Raw genomic sequence first — 16172 nt, forward strand, 5'->3', positions numbered from 1 at the left:
GTTTGTAAGATGCAGGGATTGAACCTAGGGCTTTGTGCATGCCACTCAAAGCGTCCTACAATTGACCCGCATTCCCAGCTCAAATTCTGATTTCTGTCTTTTTTGGGGGGGGTAGGAGGTGGTTTTGGTTTTTGGTTTTTTGAGACTGTTTCTCTATGTAATAGCCCTGGCTATCCTGGAACTCACTCTGTAGACCAGACTGGCATTGAACTCACAGAGATCTGCCTCCCTCTGCCTCCTAAGTGCTAGGATTAAAGTGTATGCCACCAAACCCAGCTATAAATTCTGATTCCTTTTCTGATGGCTTTGGTGTTGTAGTTGGACATTTCCATGGGGTTTTCTGTTTTGCCACCTTATATTTTAGAAGACAGGCTATTCAGTGTTTAATAAACCACACTTTGAACTCTATATCCATCTATATTTTGTAAGTATGTTATATGTAAGTAAAAGGCTAAGGAATTAGAACTGTGGGGAAATTAAGGTCCTCTTTGAACTTAACCCCTGTACTTCCTCAGGTTGACACCATTACTGCCTGATTATTTTGTTGACACTAAAATAAGAACCATAGCTAATGGTTAGCCATTCAGCTTTCTCTCTTTAGCTGTAAAAGGAGATGTGGTGTGTATTTTAAGAATGTTCTATATCAGTACTTGATGGTGTATGCCTCTGTTAATGGCACTCATGAGTTGGAGGCAGGAGGGCCATGAGTTGCAGCCAGCCTGGGCTGTTCAGCCAGTCCCTGACATTAGCAGCAGTGACCAAAAAGAACGTGTCATGTTTCTTTGACCTTTTAATTTCAGTCTTCCAGCCTTTCCCTGTTGAATTCTCCCTACTCCTTTGCCAAGAGTTTAGAGCAGTGGTTCTCAACCTTCCTAATGCTGCAGCTCTTTTAATACAATTCCTCATATTGTGGTGACCCCACTCATAAATCTATTTTAGTTACTACTGCATAACTCATTTTGCTACTGTTATGAATCATAATGTAAATATCTGATATGCAGGATATCTGGTAGGCAACCCCTGTGAAAGGGTCATTCAAGCCCCCTCCAAAAGGGGTTGAGAACTGCTGGTCTAGAAGCTTTTGACCTTTGGTATGGATGCATCCTAAGAGCTTTGCAGACCCCACAATGGAGAATGGTACTGCCACAGAGAAGTGCTTCCTATCCCCTCTTCAGGGAGCATAGCAGAGGCATGGATAGGCCTCTTCAATCTTCATAAGCTCTCAGCTTTGCCTCTGTCCATGCTCCATCAGAGCACAGATTATGAAATGCTTAGCAATTGGTGGATGATTTAGTTGAAAATGCAAGTGTCAAATACACAGATCTGAAGTAGGAGAGATGGCTTAGAGGTTAAGAGCACTGGCTGCTCTTCCAAAGGACTTGGGTTCAGTTCCAAGCACCCACGTGGTGGCTTACAATGTCCAGTTCCAGGGGATCAGACACCTTTTTTTGGCTTCTGAGGACACTGTGTGTGTGTTGAATAAAACCTATATACATTTAAAAAAATACTAAAGTAAAAATTAGGGGCTGGAGAGATGGCTCAGCAGTTAAGAGCACTGGCTGCTCTTGGGATCAGTTCCAAGTACCTACATAGTGGCTCACAACCCTCTGTAACTCCAGTTCCAAGAGCTCAGAAACTTTCTTCTGGCTTCTGAGGGCACTGAATACATGTGGTACATAGACATACATTCAGGTAAAACACCCATACACATAAAATAAGAATGCGTTTAAAAAAAAATACATGGACCTGAGGTTTCCTGGACTCAGTCATTGGACTGAGAATTAGTGTCAGCCAGCCATTTTACTTCATGCTAGGATGCTTGGTTATCTGGAGGAAATTTAGCAAGCAAGTAAGCATGTTGGGTGGCACCGAGGGTCAGAGTATGTATGTATTTTTACCACAGACCACCAGAGCATGGGTATGTGTGTACACATGTGAGGATCAGAGTGTATGTTTGCACATCTATGTGTACATTTGTATTCATATCACTAAATATTTGTGCATATGTCACTGAGGGTCAGGGTGTTTGTGTTATGAAAATTCAGTATATATAATATATGTGTATCAGCAGGTATCAGTGTGCTGTGTGCCAATTAAAGCCATTTCATTTATCATTTTTTCCTATGTGATACTGTTAAACCAATTAATTTAGTTTGACTCCTATTTTGGGCCAAGATAAGTAAGACCTGAAGAAAATCTTGGTCTAATGAGTCAGTTTTTAACTTAAACAGTATAATAAATAATCGAATACTGTGACTTAATAAATGTATTCAGTAGCCATAATATTTATCATCTTTTTAAGTAAATCAGGTAGATGATGCGTAGAGTAGGGAGGTTACTATTTTCGTTATTTGGAATGTTTTCTTATTTTCAAATTGACTTTGGTCTCAGTCACTTTTTGTCAGAAGTGACACTGCATTTGATATAAAACCTATGGTTTTTATTGGTATTCGAAGCCTTCACAAGCTGTCAGTCATTGTTGAGAGGAAGAACTTTGGCCTTTTATGGTGGCATGGTGGTGATTTCAAATACACTTTACCAATCCTAGTCAGCCCTTTCTGTAAGCCACGCACCAGCTAATGAGTTGTTTAGTTCTTAGAAGTACTTTGACAGTCTTGATAGTTGTCTCCCAAGTGTCATTTCTATATGTGGCCTTATTTGCTCACTCTTTTGTACCCACAGCCATACCTGCTCTGCAGCCCATTGTCCACGATCTCTTTGTGTTAAGAGGAACAAATAAAGCTGATGCAGGGAAGGAGCTTGAAACCCAGAAAGAGGTGGTGGTGTCGATGCTCTTAAGACTCATCCAGTACCATCAGGTAGGGGAGGAAGGTACAGCGATAATCACATCATCAACATGGATAGGCATGCCGTAGCCGTGAGGTCCTATGTGGTGAACAGGAGCAGTGGGTTCTCTGGGACCTAAAGAAAAGGCGGTAAAAGGAGAAAATGCACTAGGTTTAGAGCTGGCACAGACTTTACCACGGTTCAAGCGTTGATTAATTGATAGTGTTGATCTAAACCATTTTTTAAAAAATACTGGAAATTTTAAATCTGAAATAAAGTAAATGGGTATTTCCTTATCTTGAATCAGTCACATTCTTTTCATTTGTGCTAATTTCTAGTTTTGTTTCCCTTAAGCTAGAACATGGATTTTAAATGCTTTGAGTCAGCCCATGTATGAAAATCTAATTTTCTTATTTTTTGTCCCTTTTAAACTTGTACTTTTGCCTGTCCCTCTCTTATTTTGTTAGTGACTTTCAGCTGCCTGTCTCTGAATCTTCATAAACCACAAGCCTTTCTCATAGAAACAGCACTTTCTTTGTTACAGTTATGTTTTGATCAATCTTTGTAATATTTAATCAAATATTTAATGCTTAGTTAAGTCACATGACTACAGTAAAAAATTCAAGAAGCATAAAGTGTTTGAGAGTAAGCAGATGACCTCGGCAAGCATGGCAGGGCTGGTAGAGCCTTGGGCAAGAGTGCTTGTGCATGTTCAGCAGGGTCTCAGCAGACCTCCTGGAGATCCTTGACTACCCATGAAATAAAGGGAGGTGAGGTTCTTGTATAGATAAGCACTGCTTATGGACCTTGAAGACAGCAGCTTTGGGGATGCAGTAGTTGGGTTAGGCTTTATATTGTCCCTGAGGTGGTACGCATCTTTTCTAGCAGTCACATTTTATAACTTGGTTTAGCAGACTCTTTTCTGTAACCCATAAACTAGACAGCATTGCAAGCTTTGTGGCCTTCCTGGTCTGTTGTAGCATGAAAGTGGATTCAGGCAGTGTGTATACAGATGGCATGGCTGTGTTCCAGTAAGACTTTATCTACAAAACGGGCAGTGGGCCAGGCGCCTCTGTTACAAACAGATATATCTATTAGAATGACCAAAATGACCACCAATAAACTCATGCTCAGCTTTGTAGGACTCTTTTGAGGGCCAGTCGAAATAGATTGATTGCCTTTGCAAAGAGCGCTGAGGTGAATTTTAAGTACATAGTTATTTAGGTAAGTTTGATTTTCACTTGATCCCTTCTTTGTTCATGAGATGTTATAATGCCGTAGAAATAATACTGATCGTGGGTCTTTCTGAGCCCAGCATGGCTCACCTATGCCCTTGGAGCTTACTGCATCTCTTCTTAGGGGTTTTTGTTTTTGTTTTTTGTTTTTTGTTTTTGTTTGTTTGTTTGTTTGTTTTTTGTCTGCTTCACATTCACATTTCACAGGGTAAAGATTGTGTGACTTTCTAGGTCTTCACTGGGGATTATATCTCTTTCAACCCTAGAGTTGCCCAGCTGAGCTGGGACCAGTGTAGGACATGGGAAGGTCGAGTGCCCTGGCCAGGAAGTACTCTGACCCTACTCAAACATTCTTGCAGGTGCTGGAGATGTTCATCCTTGTCTTACAACAGTGCCACAAGGAGAATGAGGACAAATGGAAACGGCTGTCTCGGCAGGTTGCAGACATCATCCTGCCCATGTTAGCCAAGCAGCAGGTTTGTCTCCACGCCCTGGTTGCCATCCTGTAGTGTGACTTGTTCAGAATGGACTGAGATGCTTATGATGATTGCTTGTGATCATTATATCCTGACAGGTTCTTGCTTTGAAAACTGTCCTTATTGCTGGTCATGGGGCAGGTGGCTTCTTTTATTCCCATTACCCTTTGAGGTTGAAATTACCTTCTCACTTTATAAGTCAGGGAACTAAGGGTCAGAGAGGTTATTGAGATTTTTCCATCCTCACAGAGCTTGAGGGTGTGGAGCCTGCAGTTGATTGGCCCAGTTCTGACTTAAAAACGGAGTCCTTTCTTACTTTATTACTTTGACTCTTTTATTCTAGTCAGTCAGATATTTCATTTGACCTTTAGCTTTCTTTATGAGTTTTCATTTGTTTATTCATCACTTACTCAGAAATTCAGTATTCAGGCAGCATTACTAGTTAATTCAGAAAATGCAGTGGTCTGACTGTTCTACATCCTGTGGAAACAATCAGCCCTGGCTCCTGGACCATGTGGGCCTCAAAGCACAGACATCTGTGTGGCTTTCACCTAGCACCATTACAATAGAAGATTGAGTGTAGACAGCCCTATCAGAAAGGCCGAGCAGCTCTCAGATGAAGCTCTGGCCATGCTTTGACCCCCTGTCATATGGCAAGGTACTGCTTTTGAAATAGGGTCTGTAGAAAGTGCAAAATGACCATGGTTCTCCTTATTTCATAAACACTTGTGAGTATATAGTAGTTACTGTCTTCATATGCTAGGCTGATAGAAAATTAGGGACTGATAGAAAATACTTCACTGAACAAAATGTATTGAAAAGCAGTGCTCTCCCACCTTACAGTGAAGCTTTCATTGAGACCGAATAATAATAACGCAGATAACTAAGGAATACATTATTGAAGTGTATAAAATATCAGAGGATAGTAGTTATCTGTGGCAAAGCGGGGTTAGTATCAGGGTAGGAGCATGCAGTCATTGTTTAGTCACTGACAAAAAAAGAAAGGCTTGCATAGGAGGTGGCATCTGAGTAGACGTGAAGGAAGGAACAGGGCGATCTGACAGATACCTTCAGGAGAATGCTGAGATTGTAGCATTCCAGGTGGATACAAGAAGCTAGTCACAGGGAAAGGAAGGATGGGGAGGGCTGGAATGGAGACAGTGAATGAAGCTTTGTTGGGGTTATTGCTGAAAGTGGAGTGCAGCTGATAGATTGCCCTGAAAATAGGGTTACTGCTGAAAGTCATGCTTTTAACTTGTAACTGAGAGGACATGATAGGGATGGTGATTGTGTGCCCTTGAGGTGCAGGAATGATGTGTGTGAAGCTGGCATTTCCATCAGGTTGTACGGACATGTCTGTGGTGCTTAATTCCACAGATGCACATTGATTCTCATGAAGCCCTTGGAGTGTTAAACACCTTGTTTGAGATTTTGGCTCCTTCCTCCCTGCGTCCTGTGGACATGCTTTTGCGGAGTCTGTTCGTCACTCCAAGCACAATGGTGAGTCTCACCAGACAGTGCTAATGCATTGGAGGGCAGGTTCCAGCCCAGATTTGCCGCAGCTGGTGAGTGGAACTTAAAAATTAGCATTTTTCCAGTTCTTCAACTGAGCATGATCCTGCTTCCAATAGGACCGACCATACCTGGGACCAGTGCTGTAGGGACTTTGTGGTAAAGAAGTAAATTGGAGTGATTTTCTTCCATGGAATTGGCAACAAGGGGAAATTTAATCATCTTTTCTTAGCTTTAGCGTATGTATTTTCTTTTTTCTTTTCTTTTTTTAGGCATCTGTAAGCACTGTGCAGCTGTGGATATCTGGAATCCTAGCCATTCTGAGGGTTCTCATTTCCCAGTCAACTGAAGATATTGTTCTTTCTCGTATTCAGGAACTCTCCTTCTCTCCATATTTAATCTCCTGTCCAGTAATTAGCAGGTTAAGGGATGGAGACAGTAATTCAACACTAGGAGAACGCAGTGAAGGGAAACAAACAAAGAATTTGCCAGAAGAAACATTCTCAAGGTATGCTTTCTTTCTAAACCTGTAAACTGACCTGAGTCTTTTGACTGATCTTGCGGTGTCTTAGCAGCAGCAGCCAACAATATCTGCTGGTCTTGCTTTGAATCTTCCTTTTGTTTTTTTTAGGTTTATTTCTTTTTATTAAATGTATATGAGTGTTTTGCCTATGTGTAAGTAAGTATACTGAGTGTGCATGGAGGCTGGAAGAGGGCATTGGATCCCCTGGAACTGGAGTTTCAGACAGTTGGAAGCTATCACATAGCTTCTAGGAACTGAACCTGGGTCCTCTGCCAGAGCAGCAGGTTCTCTTGAACCTCAGTCCATCTCTCCAGCTCCCTTAGCCAAGTTTTATCCCACCTCCCTCACCAATGGCCTTGCTTCACACTTTTCGTGGAGAAGTGTCTGCCCCTCCTGGAGTATTCACTACGTTAGAGCTGCAAACAAGCTCCTTAAGACCTCCCATATTTTCAGAGGGAGACACCTGTGGTATCTCTAAACCCACACACTGCTTTTTTGTTTATAGGTTCAATGGCAGCCCATTATCTTCCCTCTGTTAAGTTGAAGGAGTGGGTAAAACTGATGTTAACTAAATTCCTGTGGTGAATTACCAGCTTGTATTTATGAAACATTTCATAGCTGATAAAGCTTTAAAAGAAATAACCACTTGTCATTTTGTTTGGATGGCTCTTTGAAGGTGGTGTGATTATATTTGAGAAAGGTAATATAGAGGAGAGCAGAGACTCAGGCCACAGTGATGGTCTGAAGCATTTAATTTTCCCTTTGTTTAAGTTACTGTCTTTGTGGGTTTTTTACTTTGCACGAGCTGATGGTCTTTATTTCACACTTGTGCTTGGCATAAGCTCACTGAAGTGACCTAATAGGCTGTTACATACTCCCTTTCTTGGCAGGTTTCTTTTACAGCTGGTTGGTATTCTTTTAGAAGACATTGTTACAAAACAGCTCAAAGTGGAAATGAGTGAACAGCAGCATACATTCTACTGCCAAGAGCTAGGCACACTGCTCATGTGTCTGATCCACATCTTCAAATCTGGTGAGTCAGTCCCATTAGACTTTGCAGTGGTTCCTGTTCCCTGTCTCCAGCAGAGCCGTCTTTTCTGGTAGCTGTTCTCCATCCTCCTCGTGCCTGTGAGAACATGATGATAGGAGCGAACCTGATACATAAGGTCCAGCAGTTGCGTTGATAGGCAGATATCTGAAAGAATGGGGAGCAGAGTGCTTGGAAGATAGCTGTCTACTAGTCTTCATGACAGCATTCATTATGTAGCTAAGATGTAGAAGCAGGGCTGGCAGCTGTTGGTGGGCTGGTTGATAAGCCACATATGGCATATGCGTAGTTATAGAGTCAAATGTGTCTATGTAGGGAATATTTTTCAGCCTGGAAAAGTGAAATAATTCTGCTATAAGAAACAACATGGGGTAATTGAGATAGCTTAGCAGTTAAGAGTATTTTCTATTCTTTCAGAGGACCCACATTTGTTTCCCAGTGTATCATAGAGGCTCACAAACATCTGTAACCCCAGTTCTAGGAGATCTGATGCCCTCTTCTAGACTTCACCAGCAGCAGGCATGCACAAGGTGCACATACATACACATACATACATACATACATACATACATGCAGGCAAAACACTCATACATAAAGTAAAATTAAAAAGCCAGTGTAGGTGACCCTTGAAGACATTGTGTTAAACAAATAAGCCAGACACAAAAAGACAGACACTGTGATTCATGTGTATGAGATACTCAGAGACCAAAATGGTATAGTTGCTAAGGGCTTCAGGGGAGGGATTTAATGACTTTAGAGTTTCGGTTTTACAAGATGAAAAGAATTATAAATAGATGATAATGATGATGATGATGTTGCATAACATAAATGCATTCAATACCAAAGATGTATATTTAAAAATTATCAAGGTGGGGCTGGAGAGGTGGCTCAGAGGTTAAGAGCACTGGCTGTTCTTCCACAGGTCCCAGTTCAATCCCCAGCAACCATATGGTAGCTCACAACCATCTATAATGAGACCTGGTGCCCTCTTCTGGCATGTAGACAGAACATTGTATGTGGAATAAATCTTTTTAAAAAAAAAATCAAGGTGGTAAATTTTATGTTATATGTATTTTACCACAATAAAAAATAATTGGAGGCCATTAAAATGGCTTAGTAGATACAGGTGTTTGCAATCAACTCTGACAACCTGTGTAGAGAATCAATGACTTCAAGTTATTTTTTGACCTCTACATACATGCTATGGCACATGTGCACTCCCTCACCAATAACAAATAAATGTAAAAATGAGGCAAAACCTAAAGACTCATGTTGGGAATGTAGGTCCATTAAACCAACACATACAAACCCCTGGTTTTGATCCCTACCTAACTTAAGCATGTTGATACACACCTGTAATCTCAGTACTTGGCTGTAATCCCAGCAACCAGGAAACAGTAGAATTAGAAGTTTAAGTCATCCTCAGTTACATAGAGAGTTTGAGGTAGGCCTAAACACAAAAACAAAAAAAACAACTACAAAACAGAAACAAAAACAAAACAAAACAACAACAACAACATAGTTTGTTTGTTTAATTGGGGGTGGGGGCAGATTGTGACATGGTGATTTCATCCTGTTGCCCTATGGCGTATTTCCATGTCTCAGCTATGTTTTCTATCTTGGCTTTGCTCTCTGATGGACTCATTTCATGTGGGAGAATGTTGGCCTCTTGCCATGGTGGTCTGAGCCTCCAAAGTATGCTAATTGACCTTCCGTAATTCCTGTAGGCAGTCATGAGCTTCTGGCTGCTTTGACTGGCTTGGACAGCCTTCCCTTGAGGGTGTGGGTCGCTTTGTGAAAGGAAGAGAAACAAGTGAGGGACTTAATAGTTTGCTTCCAGTGAAAACAGCTTATCAGTTGGAACTCTGGAACGTCTAGAACCCAAGCCAGAAGTGACAGGAAGTGGAAGCAGGGTGTGTCTCCAGTTAAAAGGTGTTTTCTATGTTTGAATTTCTGTGTGCATTTTCTTAAAGATTTATTTATTTTATGTATATGAGTGCTTTATCTGCAAGTATGACTTTATGCCAGAAGAGGGCATCCGATCCCGCTATAGATGGTTGTGAGCCACCATATGGTTGCTGGGAATTGAACTCAGAACCTCTGGAAGAGCAGCCAGTGCTCTTAACCTCTGAGCCATCTCTCTAGCCCCTTCTATCTGCATTTTAAGTATGTGCATTTTATGTACATCCCTTAGAGTAAAAGGTAGTTACTGTCCTTAGCCTTCATTCAATAGGACTTCTATTCTGACCTATACTGGGCTCTGCTGTCATGGGGTCACACAAGCAGATGTGCTTCATGCCTTTGTGGAGCTTCACAGCCAGTGGGGAAGATGGTACACAACCACTGACCTAAGAAGATATATGAGCAGTGTATTGATAAACAATTTCTGAGGGTGCCTGGTAAACTCACTTGAAATGATTTATTTACTTATTTGTTTTGTGTGTATAGGAGAGAGTGACAGAGACAGGCAGAGACAGGTCATGTGCATGCCAGGGTGTGCATATGGAGGTTAGAGGGCAACTTCTCAGGAGTCTGTCCTCTCTCTTTCCACCTTGTTTTGAGGCAGGCTCTTGTTTCTGCCTTCACTGCCAATGAGAGCTTTTCGCCGGTCCCCCAGTCTCTGTCTCCCATCCTGCTGTAGGAATTAGACACACACACATTAGACATTCTAAATGGGTTCTGGGGATGGAGATCAATCAACATACTTATGTGGCAAGGGTTTTCACCCACTAAGCCACTGCTCTGGCCCTTAAATATCTTTTGATTTATGCTTCACTGACCACTGTGGCAAATAAAATCAAGAAAGTATGCCTGTCTATGAGTAGTAGATTGTTTTTAGTATGTTGGTCATTTAATATTTTCAGTCCAGTCAATGGATTGGTTTTGATCTGATACCTGAAGAGCTTTCTCTTGCCTTCTTTGGATGGCAGATGTCTCTGCTGGGTCCTGCTCACCCAGTGGGCTAACATGTGGTTTGGGTACTTAACCTCCAGTTGCTGTAGCTTCCCCTTCTTCCTTTCTCCAAAAACCCCAAGGAAGTAAAAACACTTAAGGGAGTATTTTTACTGTGTGTTGTGTGTCAGTTTTGTCCAGCAAAACTCGCAGTGAAATACGTGTGCATCATGTCTGCCTGTGTGACTGGATAACTAAAATGCAGGTGACACACCTGAGGTCCTTTGTATGTGGTTTTGTTCAACTTTAATTAACTTAAGTGGCTTCATATGGTCAGTGGCTTACCTTTTGATACAGCATGTGTATACTCTTCTGGTTAAACATGCAGGCTTTGCCATAATGCCGTTAAGATGTATATAAATGTTTGTTTTCTCTTGTCTATGTGACACTAGGTGGCAGAATTACTGTGTTTGGGTGTTTGGTTAGTTAGTCTCAAGAAATAGATCAGCTATACTTTTATGAAGATATATTTAGCTCTCTTGACAGTTTTCCTGTTTGCAGCCTCTTGTGTTTCTGTCCCTTGATTCTCAGCCAGCCAAAGAGTTGTAGGATGCCATTTTGTCTGCTGATAGTGGCTCAGTTCTGTCCCAACTGTGGCCTGAATCCTTTGCCCCTATGTTGGTTGATTCTTTCTGGCCACCTGTGTTCAGGCTTCCGCAGCAGCTGTTTTGGGGCTCCTAGAGAATGAGGCAATGCCAATCAGCAGAGGGGCATAAAGCGACCTGACTTATTAAATAAGTTTCATGTCTGTCTCTGGTTAGAAAAGTTGGAGTTTGGATCTGGGGAAAAGGCTTATCAGTGAAGTGCTTGCTGTGCAGGGTGTGAGGACCTGAGCTCAGATTCTCAGCACCTGTGTAAAAGCCAGGCAGGGCTTTTATAATCCTAGCAGACAGCCATAGATACCAAGATCTGTAAGGCTCACTGGCAGCTGGTCTGTCTAATCAGTGAGCTAAGGTTCAGTAAGAGACTTTGTCTCAAAAAATAAGTGGAGAGGCAATATTGACCCTACATCAACCTCTGACATCAACACATATGTACCTAGGTATACACATGCACCCACACATACACACGAACACATGCACACACACAAAAGTCACAATTCTCAAAGTGCCAAGTGCTGTAAACACGTAAGTGTGGAAAATTACTATGACTAGCTACCTGGTACTGGATCATGATGAACAGTAGAAGCACTCCCCTATAATCTGTTTTACTTATTTTTGTTGGATTCTAGGAATGTTCCGGAGAATCACAGCAGCTGCCACTAGACTCTTCACCAGTGATGGCTGTGAAGGCAGCTTCTATACTCTAGAGAGCCTGAATGCACGGGTGCGATCCATGGTGCCTACTCACCCAGCCCTGGTACTGCTCTGGTGTCAGATCCTACTGCTCATCAACCACACTGACCACCGATGGTGGGCAGAGGTGCAGCAGACACCCAAGTAGGTACACAGCTTCCCAGGCCCAGGCACCAGCCATGTTTGGCCTGAGGCTTGGCTGCTATGAGGGCATTTTTGTTTTTCATTCTTCATGAGGCTTTGTAAAATTTTGGCTTCATATTAATCTTTCTTTCTTGGGTACTGTTTTGTAGGGAAATGTGGTCTGGCTACAGGCATTCAAACTAAGCAGCTGCTTTTCCTCTGTACTTTTCTTGGAGAAACTCTTTGACACTGTTCCATCGTGTGGTCTCTGCTTGTCAGGCTCTATCCCTCCTGCCACGTACTATGGCTTTCATTGGTTCCACAGCCAGACATGTTGCAATGTCTTAACTTTGTTATGATTAAATGTGCTCTGGGTATTCTTAGATAATGAAGAAATTATTTAGCAAATTTCGAAACTGATTGGAAGTATTTTATTAATTTATTTTTATTATTCAGATAGACTGTTTTCTGGTTGTGGGTGGCCCTCTTTTTTCCAAAGGTTTTTTTAGGCTTAAATCTTAGTGTCCAGGTACTTACTCACTCAAATATCTGAACATGTTTGGAAGTAAAAAGCTGTGAGCCCTGATGAATCAGTCCTCAGTGTAGTTTCAGGACAACTTATGAGCCTTAGTGGGGAAAAATTCCTTAAGGAAGAGTATAGGGGAGGTTTGCTCCTCAGCTTGGTGAAAGGAGACCAGGGGCTCTCATCCAGACCCAACTTTTTCATATCCCTCTTGGGATCATTATTCCTATCTGCTATGTGCTCCTTGTAATGGTGTCTGCAAAGGAAATAGAAATGCTACTTTCTACCCCCACGTGGGATCACTTGAGGAGGCACCCACAGCATCATTGAAATGGTTACAGGATCTCTTAGGCCTGACACAGTACTGAGCCTTGAAACTGTTTAAAATATTTCAATGCAGGAAGCTTGCTAGGGGTTAGAAATGTGTATATGTTCCAAGCCCCTGCTGCTACCAATGCTGCTGCTTCACAGACTGCTCTGAGCACAGGGGTGTCTCAGCACCGTGAGTGTGCCTTCCTTTCTTCTTTCTTTTTTTTTGTTTTTGTTTTTGTTTTGTTTGTTTGTTTGTTTGTTTGTTTTTCGAGACAGGGTTTCTCTGTAGCTTTGCACCTTTCCTGGAACTCGCTTTGGAGACCAGGCTGACCTCGAACTCACAAAGATCCTCCTGCCTCTGCCTCCCGAGTGTTGGGATTAAAGGCGTGTGCCACCACCGCCGGGCCTCTTCTTTCTTTATTTTGCATTTTTTCCTGTTTATTTTTTGTTTAAAAAAAGTTCTTAAATTGAAATAGAATCACATCGTTTTCCTGCTTCTAACTGCCCTCCCTCAAGCCCCCCCCCCCACTCTCATTCTCACAGTCACGGCTTCTCTTCTTAGATTACATTGTTTCATGACTGTATGTGTGTATGTGTGTGCACAAGTATATGTAAACACAACCTGTGTGTCCAGTTTGGGTATTTGTGTATGTATGGATTCAAGGTTGACTACTCTGTGTTAGACAGCCATAAGGGAGCTCACCCCTAGGAAAGGCTATTTCTCTTCCCAGCAGTTATTAGCTACCTATAGTTCTTTGTCTAGGGATGAAATCCTGTGAAATTTTCCCCATTCACATTAATATATATATATATATATGGATACTGCCTTTGTTGTGGTCTTGTTTATGCATCCATTTCTCTCTTAGACTGCTTCACATCAGACTTTCCAGTATTCTGGCTCTTACATCTTTCTGCCTCCTCTTCCATAATGTTCCTTGAGCCACAGATGCAGAAGCTGTAATGTAGATGTATCCAGTGAGACTAGGCTTCCCCACAATCCATTGATCTCTCTCTCTGCATTGTGTCCAGTTGTGGTTTTCTATGATTATCTCCATTTGTGGTAAAGAGAAGCTTCTTTGATGGGGTTGGTAGCTGCAAATTGAAGCTCACAGCTGGATATGGTGGAGGTATATCTTTAATCTCAACCCTCAGGAGGCAGAGGCAGGTAAACCTCTGTGAATTCAAGGCCAATCTGGTCTACATAGCAAGTTCTAGACCAGGGCCACACAGTAAAAACTTGTCTTAAAAACAAAACAAAACTGCCAGCTCTGAGAAAAGGTACTTGCTGCTAAGCCTAAAGACTTGAGTTCAATCCCTAAGACCCTCTGACATCCATAGGCACACTGCAGTGCATCTATATAATTTGTTTAAAGACTTAGAAATCAAAAAGAATTGGAGCCCTGAGAACTTGTGTGCAGTAAGTTCTCAGGAGAGTCTAATGGATTCCTAAGAGTGGGTTGTGCTGGGTAAGACACAGGTTATGGAGCCTAAGTTAATTATGGATGAGCAAAGAAGGCAGAAGGAAAGTAAGAATGACTCCAGCCTGCTCTAAACCATAGTTCTTAGCAATATCTGCTCACCCCATTAGTGTACAATAGTGTTGAGGATTAAAAGCCATGCTATTGTTTGTATAAGAGGAGATTACCTTTAGCTGATGGTAGAGGCCATCTTCTGCCAAGCTGCTCACTGGACACACCGAAACATTTGTCTTAAAAGACAAAAGTGTTACATTAACTAGAAGAAAACTAATAGGATGGGTGAATTTACTTTAGAATCTTTGATTGTGTTCTGGATCTGAATATGAGACTGCTAGAATAATCATTATTGGGTAGTTGGAAATGTAAGGATGAGCTTGGTGTGAGTGGTGGATTTGTAGCTATAAGCATGTTCAGAAGATAACTGCTGTAGTATTTGTAGTGAAATGTACTCTAGAATCACTCTTCCAGGTGCAGCCAAAGAAGCTTGCATGTGCAAGTATTCAGACTGTGTGTAATAGAGTTTCATGTGAGTGTGTAGTGTGTGTTCATGTTGAGTATGTAGCATGTACTGAGTTGCATGTGCAAAGTATGTACATGAACGGAAAGGTAACAAATATTAATAGTTGAATGTAGGCAAAAGGCATGGGGCTGTTTGTTAAATTGTTCTTTCAGCTTTTCTGTTGGTTTGACATTTTCAGTAAAAACTAAGAGGAAAATATGATGGAAGAGACAGCAATTGGAGACAGCTCTTAGGAGAAGGCTTCCTATAGGGGGACTTAGAGCTATAAGAAATGGAGTCATAGATATTTTCTCTTCATTTTTATTCGTGATGTGTGTGTGCCTGTGCATGTCTGTCTGTCTGTCTCTCTATCTGTGTCTGTGTCTGTGTGTGTGCCTGCCTTAGCTCACATGTGGAAGTCATAGGACAACTCGGAAAAGCCAGTCCTCTCCATCCATTGTGGAACGCAAGGACCAGACTCAGGTTGTCAGGCTTGTGCAGTGAGTGCTTTACTTGCCGAGCCGTCTCGCCAGCTGGGGGGGGGGGGGGCTTTCTAATGATAGAAATGATGGCCCACTCACCCAAAAGGGCTACAGAGTTGAGTGTACTGAAGAAGCATTTCTTGAGTTGGTGAGTGTGGGATTTGGCCCCCAAAATTGGTTTTATTGTAGTATAGTTATTGGTAGTCTTTCAAAGTTGAATTATAGATTCTTTTTTTAAATTTATTCTTATTTTATGTGTGTTGGTGTTTTCCCTGCATATATGTCTGTGTGAGAGTGTAAGATCCCTGGGAACTGGAGTTATAGGCAGTTGTGAGCTGCACGTGGTGCTTGGAATTGAATCCATGTCTTCTGAAAGAGCAGCCAATGCTCTTAACTACTAAGGCATCTCTCCAGCTCTGAAATTACAGTTTATTTCTTCCCCCCTCCCTAACCCCAACCCATGTATTAAAATGAGAAGGCCATCACTTCTGGATTCTCATCGAAGTGTTCTTCAGAGGAGTCTCCTCTGGCTTTTTTTCATTTGGTTAGATCTTGAGATCTGCGCCTAGGTAGCTTCTGCTCCAGTGGCAAGTGGCAAAGCCATAGTTGAGCATTATTTGTGTGATGATTTGATTAATATCTATCTCTTTGTATGTTTGCTGTTATATTCCAATCAAGACATTTCATATTTAAACTATAACGGTGTCTCCTAATTTCTTAACTGCAAATTCCACCTATTATCTGAAGGTTTTTTGCTCTGCTTGTAGCTGTGAGTGTAAGTTACAAAGCTCCAACTGAGAAAGGGCAGGTGTTCTGTCCTTAACTGACATAGGATACTTGGTAAAATACCTTTTGTACATCTGTAGTCAGATACAAACAGTACCATCATCCCAGGCAGCTCCCTCTTGTCCTTTAGCCATCCCTCCT

The 16172-nt window shown here is 41.8% G+C and overlaps 1 protein-coding gene across 1 annotated transcript in view; it reads left to right on the forward strand.

The window, feature by feature from the left end:
- The window catches only part of Htt (huntingtin), a 140844-nt gene that overhangs the window by 82713 nt on the left and 41959 nt on the right, over positions 1 to 16172 (forward strand). Inside the window, exons 36-41 of the mRNA XM_036201098.1 lie at positions 2683 to 2819; positions 4382 to 4498; positions 5876 to 5998; positions 6283 to 6518; positions 7424 to 7566; positions 11765 to 11972. Of these exons, the coding sequence (XP_036056991.1) occupies positions 2683 to 2819; positions 4382 to 4498; positions 5876 to 5998; positions 6283 to 6518; positions 7424 to 7566; positions 11765 to 11972 (964 nt within the window). The remainder of the gene's footprint in view (positions 1 to 2682; positions 2820 to 4381; positions 4499 to 5875; positions 5999 to 6282; positions 6519 to 7423; positions 7567 to 11764; positions 11973 to 16172) is intronic.

This window comes from Onychomys torridus, chromosome 10, assembly GCF_903995425.1.
Source record: "Onychomys torridus chromosome 10, mOncTor1.1, whole genome shotgun sequence".
NCBI classification, from domain to species: domain Eukaryota; kingdom Metazoa; phylum Chordata; class Mammalia; order Rodentia; family Cricetidae; genus Onychomys; species Onychomys torridus.